At 36.5% G+C, this 11,414-nt stretch overlaps 1 protein-coding gene across 1 annotated transcript; it reads left to right on the top strand.

The window, feature by feature from the left end:
* Positions 1–215: 215 nt before the first annotated feature.
* Positions 216–2,463, top strand: NDUFA4 (NDUFA4, mitochondrial complex associated; the record flags this gene model as incomplete). The annotated part of the gene is made up of 3 exons (XM_008936702.1): positions 216–304; positions 624–684; positions 2,248–2,463. Coding segments are annotated over 3 exons (207 nt in total), but the record flags the coding sequence as incomplete, so codon positions are not given.
* Between the last annotated feature and the right edge of the window lie 8,951 nt (positions 2,464–11,414).

Below are 11,414 nucleotides of genomic sequence, written 5' to 3'. Positions count from 1 at the left end.
TTTTTTTCATGTCTGCCTCTTTGTAGCTGTTAGTTCCTCTCTGACCCTAGGGGTGTCCGGCACACAGGGACCTTATGTCAGGGTTTTAGAGGGCCAGGTGTTGTGGCTCAAAGTGGGTGAGCATGTTCTTTGTCATTGCTATAGCTAGGAACGCTGTGTAATAATGCTATTTTGTTATATTGTGCTATTACATTGTGTTTTTTCCTTTGTTCCAGTTGATCCCTCTGTTTATGATCATTGGATCTGGAGGTGTTGGTGCAGCCCTGTATCTCATGCGTTTGGCAGTGTTCAACCCTGATGTCTGGTATGTATAAAATAATTCCCAGCACCAGTCCTCTTGCTGCCTACATTAGACAACTTTACTGCCTTGCTCTTTGTGTTTCTGGAGGCCTTAATACCTTGCTCCAGTAACACTGGTACTGAGTATGTGGAGATTTCCTTGATTTCAAGAATTGTTTGTTAACCATATGATATTTAGAGACTCCTGTGTCTTTTTTTCAGTGGAAACTCATTTGGAGGGATGACTCTCCATGGCCTAATAGCCACAGTACACATATAAATTTTGTTTTCAGGGTACTCTGATTCTCTTTACATACTCTTCTATCTTGCATTTCTCTCAATAGCTGGGATAAGAAAAATAATCCAGAACCTTGGAACAAACTGTCTCCCAGTGACCAGTACAAGGTAAAATAAAAACCTGTATTTTTCAAGAAGCATAATATCAAAGGTGTGGCCTGCTGCTTTAGGATGTTTAAGTGTAGTGGAAAGTAGCTGTATGAGTGATATGTTTCCTCTGCTGTGCAACATTTGTTTTTCTCTAGAACTCAGGGCGTGGAGAGGTGAGTTTGAGATTTAAAACTTACCTAGAGGTGGTTGATAATGGGCTGAAATAAGTTTATACAGAAGCAGTCATGTATATTGCACTGTAAGAAAAAGAGGAATTATATGCGAGGGTAGGAATATACCAGTTCAGAAATAATCTACAGGGAAACAGACAAAACCTCCTGAGTTCTGAACTAAAACTTTTTAAGCTCTAAAACTGTTGACCTTTGCTCATGAGAAGCAAAGCAGGAAGATGTCAGTGTTTACTATAAACACTAATTCAGTTCTGCAGTTGTTTGGAAACAAAACAAAACAATTGTTTGTAAGTAACTGGATGCAGCAGATGTGTTAAGTAATATTCAGCCATTTCATTGAACTAATGAAGAAGCATACAAACATGTTTAAAGTATTTAGTAGTTTACAGAAATCATGTTTCAACAAAGCAATATTTTATTAGATTCCTATTAAGAATATTTATCCTATAGCTACTAAAAAAGCATATCTACTATGTTTTCAAAGCTAATGGTGCCATATTTGGCTATTCCAATAATTGAAACAAACCGAGGCGGGGGGCAGGAGGGGAAGGAGAGGAAAAAACACTCCAAAATAAAATGCATTGTCATTCACTTAAAAGGTCCAGGAAGAACATAATCCTTCGTTTTCATTGCTGCTTCTGGAATGTTGCTGTTACTTAAACATCTAAAAGATTGCTACAGTATTCCTTATGGTTGTTTGTGTTTTGTTTGGTTTTTTTTAAGAAAAACTGTAGCATTGCATGCTTGATTTCAGTTTAGGCTGGGATGCCAAAATATGCTTTTAGCTTTAAAATCATTGTCCATGGTGACTCTTGGGACTGTTTTGAATTGCTTATAATGGGATATAATTTTATTAATGTAAGATGAGAGTGTGAAAGGATCTGGTCTTGCTTTCCTCCCTCTTTGTAATACCTTGCACTTCTAGATACAGCTGCTTAAACCAAAGTTCACTTTTGCAGCCCTTCTCTAAATTTTCCCTTTGTGACATTATCTGTTCTCATATAGCAGTCTTTGGGCTACTTGACAAGTTAGGGGTTACCTTTGGTATATGGGAGCATATTGATTTTGGGCAAAAAGGATAAATATGGTAAGAGCTTCCTGTGAATGGACTTTTAATTTGTGGATTAAAGAAAAGATACTGGGTGGGTTTTCTGTAGTTGTAGATATGAGTACTGCCTCATTTTACAGGCAGAGCTTCTAGTTATGTATGGAGAATGAACATAATATTAAAAAGTTACTCTTCTTCAAATTATTTATTATTGTCTAGTGTACAGACTCAAAACTATGATTTCAGTTTCTTGAATTCAAATGATGCATGATTTTTAGTAAAGGCCATGGAAAATAGCATCTTACAAGCTTCTCACTCATTTTTTCCCCCTCTCTTTCCTAGTTCTACTCGGTTAACGTAGACTACAGTAAGCTGAAAAAGGACCGTCCTGACTTCTAAACAACACACACGTCTCCACAAGCCACACAGAAAGGTCTTCCGGAAGCCGTCCGCACAATTGTCATGCTTAATCATTCAGAAAATAGTCAAACTTGCCTCGCACTGCACTTGGTCATGTGTTTGGAAGTGTTTTAATGAGGCTTAATAAATGTCTGAAACTTGAAATGTCTATTCTTTACTCTGACTTTGCAAATTGAGAATATCCTCCTAATAAGTTCATTGTACACTTAGTCAAATAGTAAGCAAATGCCAATTTGTGTTTCCTCAATATGAAAGCAGTTGTCTTGATGGGCTTTATAATCAGTCTTTTTACTTCAGAGAAATAGCTGCGTGTTCATGCAGTATGCCAAACTGCAAGAACTTGAAAGCACATTTTTATATATATGTGTGTATATATATATAAAAAAAATATTTTTAGTACACATGAATTTTCCTATTTGCCACTTTAAGAGGTTTTGCTAGCATTCAAGTCAATGCTAACCAGTCCTTGTCCAGCAGTGAGGCAACAGATGTTGCCATGTGTTGCTGGAAAGAAAGAAGAAAAACAGGCCAAGCTCTGCTCTTTTCTTTCTTTCTTACTTACTTAGGATGGTTTCATTTAGAAGGGACCATAAAGATCATCTCATTCCAACCCCCTGCCATGGGCAGGGACACCTCCCACTAGAGCAGGTTGCTCCAAGCCCCATCCAACCTGGGCTTGAACACATCCAGCGATGGAGCATCCACAAATTCCCTGGGCAACCTGGGCCAGTGTCTCACCACCCTCAGAGTGAAGAACTTCCTAATATCTAACGTAAATCTCCCCTTTTCCAGTTCGAAGCCATCACCCCTTGTCCTATCACTACAAGCCCTTGTCAAAAGTCCCTTCCCAGATTTCTTATGGGCTCCTTTCAGACACTGGAAGGCCACCAGAAGGTCTCCCTGGAGCCTTCTCCAGGGTGATCCAGCCCAGCTTTCTCAGCCTGGTCTCCCAGCGGAGGGATTCCAGCCCCCAGATGATCTTCATGGCCTCTCTGGCCCGCTCCAGAGGGTTAAGCATGTTTTTCTTAATAAAGGCACTTAAGATAAAATAAATAGTCTGCCTTTGACATCTTTCAAAATATATTTAAGTACTTAAGTTATTTAAAGCTTTAAATATGGATTGACTAGAAAAGAGAAAGGCAATTCATTTAATACTACTTCCTCTTCATAGCAGTATACTTGCTGCTGAAAAATATACAAAACTTTAAGTCTTAGGTTAAAATCATCATATTTCAAACTAAAGACTATTCTGAGGGAACAGTTGCTCCTTTTGCAGGGAAGCTGCTGTCATATTTTAAATGGTAACACATTAGTCACCATTACCTACCAAATTTAAAACTGATAAACTTGGCAAGAGTTGTTTCTTTCTCAATCTTAAATGCCTGAAATATTCAGTAATTGGAAAATGTTGCACAATTTCCAAAAAAGGAACTGAGTCAAATGAAGAATGCTGCGTATTTTGTGTGACTTAGCAGTTCAACCAATAACATTATTTTCATACAATCATACTGTGCTATTTTTTGGTACCACAAGACTAATTTCACACTGTAAATGTTTTTTATTATTGTTGAACCCTCACAGCTTATAGATACTTCAGGCCACACTACATACTGTTGGTCTTAAATGGTGCTGTGGGCAGAAATTAAGCATTTGCTTAAATCTTCAGGTTTGACGTCAGAAGCATGGAAATTCACCTACTGGTAGTGTGACAGTGTTTGATCCACAAATCCCTAAGAGAAAAGTGCCACAATTTTTGATACTTTGTAGTTAACTTACGGGATGATAGATACACTGTAGCAATTCAGTTCTGTGATCTGTTACTACTTCCTGAGTAGTTTCAGGGGGTGTTGTATGGTGTGTTGTGGGTTGGATTGTGATTTTTTTTCTTTTTTTCTTTTTTTTTTAATATAGAAATGCACTTTGTTAGTCCCTGTTTGTTTTTTTGTTGTTGTTGTTGTTGTTATTTCATATATTGTTTTTATGCTTAAAATTCCAGTACTGCAAGGCCTTAAATTCCTACTTACCTTTTTCCACTGTGAGTTTTCCTTAGAAAGAAGAACCATTTATTGCACATAAAACCAAAGCAAGTGCTTGGCCCTAGTTTGTAGCTACTTGATAGATGTCTATCAGTATCTAGTACATTTCATTTCTTTGCATTTTTTGTAGTGCACTGTTTCTGGAAGAGAACTGTTTTCACAGCTTGGTAATATTCTATCTGTATTAAAATATTCAACCATCTTCTTTAAAGCTATCTTCTACCTCTGAATTCAAAGATATTCCCTGAAGACACTACAAAGAAGCAACTGTAGTTTTGATTTTTAGGATTCTAGCTTTTAACGTTCATCTTTGTCTATTAACTTTAATAAAACAACTAAATCCCATCATTAATAGGAAAACTGAGGCCTTTCATTAACACTGTGGCATGTAATTTTGCTTGAGCAGGTGTTGCGTTATCTGAAAGAGATACTCTGCTGTTTTATGTTTCAGCTAAGATGAATACAGCTGCTACCTTCCAGTTGGTGGCAGATTTTTTTTTTTTTTGAATTATCAGTGTAGTCCTGACATGCGTGTCTTGTTAGTGAGCCATGTGCAGCAGATTTGTCTTATTTTTACAATACAGCATTGTGCCTGCCATTGTCAGATTTCTGTTAACACAGATATTCTGTGCCTCCTTATCAGTGATCCTGATACACAGCAAGGTAGTCAAATCTGAAATTAATTCTGCACACCTAGGATAGAAAGAATTACAGATTTCTGTAGTTTTGCAACATGACCACGTACTCCATGCTGCATGTTTTAATAGAGTTCCTTTGGTTGTATTTTTAGTATAGCCATTAAGTAGGGTTTGTGTTATTTGCCTGCAGTAAGGGAAGTCCCTCATGAGTATAAAATACCTAACTGCCTCTAAGAAACTAGAAGGTTATTCCTTATATTAAAAGAAAATTTAAAATTTTGCATAATATTTCTAGCTAGGTATCATCTGAGGAGATAAATTTCAGATTAATTTCAGTTTTCAAGATAGTTTGGTGCATGACTATTGAATGACCTTTAAACAAATGTATCTTTAATCCCGATTGGACTGTACTACTTTGTCAGAAAGAAAAGGTTGAAAAGTTATCACAGGAATTCTAAAAATTAGAACAGAAAATGAGTTACTGAAAAAAAAAAAAAGAAAGTATGTGCAGGTGCACACAAAGCTCTTGTTTCTACTCATTGGTAAGCCTTACTATGAAAGCAACTGTATGAGCTAGAAAAGCCTTTCTCCAGGACAAAGTGAAACACAGCAGATCTTTGAGAACTCCAGTAAATAGATGCTCACTCGCATCATTGCCACAGTAGGTTTTTTACATTACTTCATAGAAAAGCTTACTCTTCAGTCCTCTCTTTTGAAATCCAGGAGTTGGATGACTTCATGCTTTCATGATTTCATGATCCATCCACTTCTGCTTAGAAGTGGTCTTGGCATCATTATTTAGTCATGAGAAGTTCCTATGAAGCTCAAATCATTTCATCTTCTCCTCTGATCTCTAAGCTTCTTAAGAGTGTCTCTGGATACTGATATGATGGCATGTTTCCCATATGTGTGTTAATTCTGGTGCCAACCAGCTTTTTTGAATAAATTCAAAATACTACTATCTACAGTTGGTAAGACTTAGCACTTTCTTGGTAAGAATAACACAAGCCACTATAATGCAAGAAAATAGACATCCCTTCCATTCTTAAGAAGCAAATCTATTTTTAGTATGCAAAGTAACATTTACCTAAACCAGAGAAGTATTCTATTTTTTTCCTCTTCTTTTAAAGTTCCATGTAAATTAGACTAAAAAGTAATTTTTAGAATTTCTAAGCTAATATTATTCTCGGAGTTACGAGCCAAAGAGCCTATGAGATCCCTGTGCTTTGACTTGATATTTTTTTTTTTTTTTTTTCTATTTTCTGTTCAGTCTGGATCAGTATTACTTTAGGTAATCTCAAATAAGAACTTAAGTATGCAGTCAAGGCAAAAACAATGTATTCAAACTTTTGATAGATTGCTAAATAGCATTTACCTGACATTCATTTGCTACTAAAACTGATACAAGACTGGTAATGTGAAACTCCTGCAAGAGATGGCAAGTTTGGAAGATGATCAGGAAACAGTTTATTAGCACATACATCGTGATGCATACATTAGAAAGGAGAATATAAATTCTGCTGTTAATATTCATGACTATTGACAATGCTTTATAACTTAGATACCTAAAATAATATTTCTAGGGTCATTAATTTGAATCACTTTGGACAAAATAATGTACTACGCCATTTAGAATTTATCACTGTAATGTAAAGACAACTTTTTTAGTAGAACTGCACAATGCATAACCCAATACACAAATTCATAGACTTGGTTTTTTTTCACATTGGAAGCAAACCAACTATGAACATGAAATGTTTTCTAATTTTAGTTTCCATACTGCAGGCAAATGAAACAAACTGCTGAGAAGGTAATGAAAACAGATTACTTAATGGTGAAAAATCTGAGGGCCATTCTTTCTCTACTATTGGTGCCACTGCTGGAATTTAATGGGATGGTACCAGTGTGTCCGAATGAAGATCTTGATCCTAGCTGTTTAAAAATGGGGTTGCATCTAATAAGATTTCCTCATTACTGATAACTGGGGTTTTTTTAGTGGTTGTTCTGGTTTTTTGTTTGCAGTTGTTTGTTTGTTTGTTTGTTTGTTTGTTTTTCACTAAAGTGAGAGCAGGAAAATAGCAGAACTCAGTATCAACAGGAATAAAACAGAATTTCATTCCAAACTTCCTACTTTAGTACCACTTACATCTCATGATAGTCTATGGGATTTTGGTAGAGTGTTAAGAGGATAATTTACTTCAGATGTTGTTCTTCATGATATGTCAAACAGATTTAACTTCCTAGCATTTTGGAAGCTTAGGGGAGGAAAAGTCATTCCTGCAATAGAGACAATGTGCTTAAAATGACCAGGAATCACTGAAGTGATTTTTTGCATGTGCAACTCATATCGCTCCCTCTCCTTTATAAAAGCCCGGGAAAGTTCAGGAATTATTCCAGGGAAAAAAAGGAGTAATATATGTTTGACAGAAGAGGCAAAGGGAGCTGCATTAGTTTTTACAGCAAGTTCTTGGTTTTAATGCAGGAGCTTTCTCTGTTTATGTCCATCGTTTTCTACATGTATTTGACAAATGCAGAAGTTGTTCATTGCACATGCTGTGACTTCGTGGCCTATTAGGATGGAGTGAGAATTAGACTCTGAGTAAAAATAAAAGCATGATATTCCAGTGGGTTTATTTTATTATTCACAATAAAAAAGTAATAGCAGAAAAAAATGCAGAAGAAGGTCTGGTGCACCCTGTTTACACTACTCCTGACAAGTTTATATTAGCACAGTAGTGTGAAATAAAAACAGATTCATGATTAATTTTGAAAATAGCATTCTTTATTTCCACATGGCCTCCTGATACCCATAGCATATACAGATGATATTCTTTAAAGATTAACTTATTTTTAAAACATTCAAAACATGTGAAATGTATATATGAATCATGTCTGAACTGTATCCATTTCAATTTGATATGCTTTCTCCTAATGATTTCAGTGTCAGTAACTGCTTATATCAGTTTAAGATGGTAGTATTTTATATCTCATCCTACATTATTGTACTCAAACAAAACTTGCCTTACACCTTCAAACAGGAAATAGATTTCAGAATATCTTCCATCTTAAATCTAATTTTGTTTCTGTGTATGAAATTAAACACCTGCATCACTGCAAAGAGTTCTTCCACAAAGTGTTATTCAATATCTGAGAAGGGACCCTGTCCCCTTTTCTATAACGCAATGTAACAAAGTAAGCAGCTACATGTATCTCTCACCAAAATAAGGAGGGACAAAATTTCCAGGAGCTGCTTTATGCTGGTGGCACAACACCTAAATATGAAAAAACTCTTTTGCATGGATGGATGGACAGGTAGTGAAGAAGCACCACCTGAGCTGTTCTTTATCCAGGGCTCTCTCTGTCAGTTGTTTGCTTTCATCAGTCCCTGGCAGCAGGGAATAAGGTCAGGAGTTGACTAATGGCCCAGGCAACAACAGATGTGTGTTCAAAGGTGATCTAGACTGCCATGTAATATGTTCATAGTGAGGATAAAACAAGATAACTCAAAACCTACCTGTTCCCCATATCAAATATTTCACAGCTGGCCTTGTAGTTGCAGTAAAGATTAGTTGAGTTTTTATAAATTCTACAATTCAATAATCTTGAACTGATAATGAATAGAGGACAATGAACAAAATTTAAATGGAATCCTCATATTTAGAGTATTTTGCCAAAGAAATATTTCCACCGTGGAATACAGCATGCAGTGCTCAGGCAGGCAGATATGATTTATATTGTACATAGCAGTAGACCTCCTAATCCTGAAACCTAGTTGCTTGCCCCAGCAGTCAATTAAGTCTTGTCACCAGTTTATGGAGCTTAAACAGTACACTTCAGAAGTAGTGGATGTCTTCTGGTTTAAGCTTAATATTCTATTATCTATCTGTGTGCACAGCAAATGCGAAATAAACAATCCAGTAGTGTAACTGAAATTCTACTTGGATGTGTTTTGCTTTGTTTCTCAGTCATTCTAGAAAGCTTTTATGGGAGAGAGGAATGAGCTTTTTGAGACCCCAGAAAAAGAGATTTGTTACGTCCAAGGCAAAGAGAATGGAAAGACAGAAACAACTGCCCTACCCACTCAGGCACAGGAAAGCAGAGGATGTAAAATGTGCAGTGGAAGTGTAATTAATTCCTCTATTACAAATTATTGTCACAGGGAAATGTTTTTGTACATGAATTTTGACACAGAAAATAGGATAGATTTTTTTGTTTGCTTGTATGTTGCATTTATTGAAAATGAAAAAAACTCAGTGACAACAGTATATAAATGTGTATAGATATGTTGCCTAAGGTGTCCATTTTTCTTGTCTTCTGTCTTTATTCTCTCATCCTTTCTTCAGCTAGATAGCCAGGGTTTTTGCTTACTAGCCTGAGATATCTTCTTTGTTCATATATCTTCTGCATGTCAGGAGCTTTTCTTCTGTTAGGCTGTGCTATTTCCTGACAGGCTAGAACTTTCTGTTAAAAAAAAGTAGCACTGTTTCTCATCAACATCTCATTACAGTTGTGACACCAGCTTTCTGAGTAAGCAGGAAATTTAAGTGATCCAAGTAAAATTTTGTAGAATTTGCAATAGAAAACTGCCTTCATACAAAAATATTTTCCAACAGAGGATCATTGGTGGAAGCCTGACCTCTTCAAAAATGAAGGGATATAATATCCTGGCCACAAAAATATCTGAAAAAGGGAATTCATTGTACATAAATAGTGAGGAGATTGTTAGCTCTCTGAAGATCGTTTAAATATGTGATTTGATACCTTAAAACCAAGAAAAAGTTAGTACCACATACACAAAGAATCTAATAAAAGATACATGACCTAAAAGTGCTTCTTTAAAGGACACAAAGGTATTTGTATTCTCCACTGTTTTACTTTCTACTGAAAGATTGATAATACCAGGTAGAAATCTTTGTAGATTCTGAAGTGAGGTATACAACAGTACTTGCTTCTAACCAGTTTTGTGTAATACTTTACAACTACTCATACAAAATCTGTTGAAATTAAAAGAGAGCTCCCCATCAGCTACAGAAGGCTGTGTATTAAAAGCCTGTTGACTACTTTAGGGTCAGTGAGGAAGGAAGGAGCATCCAGGGAGATACTTTCATGTCACTCTTGTCAAATGGAGTTTCATGGCTGTTTTGAACGAGACCAACATTTCCTGTTAGCATTGGATTTTCTGTTAGGTAGGGATGGTTCACAAAAGCTGCTTTACCAATTCAAGGTGTCAGAGATGACTTTTGGATCTACTTTGTGTATCTACTATTTTGTATGTGCATACAAGTACATTTAGCTTCAAAACAGTTTTTGCATAATTTTTTGACTCAACAACATTAATCCTATAGAATGCATAATATTTTGGATTTTATCTCGTTTTCCTAAGCTGTTGTGGTTTGAGGCTTGAGGGCAGGACAGGTGACAACTAGGACCCTGAGGGTCCAGGGGGGAGTGATTATTCCCTCCCCCTTCCTCTCCACACTCTATAAAAGAGGCAGGAGGTGGGTCCTCCAGCGCAGGATAGCACAGCGGGGCTGCACCCACGCACTTCTGAGCAACCCTGCACCATTTGAGATTGGGTTTTGTATAGCTTGTATTTACTTTGTTTTCCCCCCATCTTTGTGTATATATATATATCTATCTATATATATATCTACCTCCCTTCTTGCTTCTGTTCCCTGTTAAACAATATATTTTTATTAACTTCCAATTAGTGCAAAGTCTCTCTTTCTTCCCTTTTTATCTCCCCATCTTGGGGAGAACTGAGGGATAGAGCACAAATTCTGTTCTGTGAGGTCCTGCCCTCAGCCCTTAAATGGAGACATAAGCCAAAAAAAAGTCTGCTTTTTTTAAACAATCTTGACTTTATTAATTCTCTTAGGGTTAAAAAGTGCATGCAGCTTCCGACAGAGAAGAAAAAGTAACTTCTGACTTCTAACGAGAGGTGTGCTTGGATGTTCTGGCTAACACTGTCAATTAAAGGACCATAGAGTTTGCTTTCATGTATGCTCTGAGCCTTGAGGAGACATTGTTTTGTGGACTGTGTGCCCCAGTAAGAAGGATATTGCCATTAGCAGGATATATACAGAAAAGACTTTAGCATCCCGCTTCAAAGAATGTAAGAATGACATGATGCAACTAACAACAGGAGGAACAAATAGATCAATGTATTCACTCATGGTATATGATGCAGCAAAGAAAGGAGCAAGCCAAGTTAGAAACTTAGCTTCTACTAAAATGTGCACATATATGCAAACATTACACATGCCTTATATGTTGATATAGTATACATGCATTAAATATTTTTCAGTATTTGCACTTCAGGTGATATGTTACATATTAATACGGTGACGTATGCAGCCACTACAGAGCGCTCCTCTCCCATGGCACTTTAACGGCATATGCTCTTCTCTCCTTC

This window comes from Merops nubicus, unplaced genomic scaffold, assembly GCF_000691845.1.
Source record: "Merops nubicus isolate BGI_N331 unplaced genomic scaffold, ASM69184v1 scaffold8890, whole genome shotgun sequence".
Lineage (NCBI taxonomy): Eukaryota > Metazoa > Chordata > Aves > Coraciiformes > Meropidae > Merops > Merops nubicus.
This window is presented reverse-complemented; position numbering and strand designations above follow the sequence as displayed.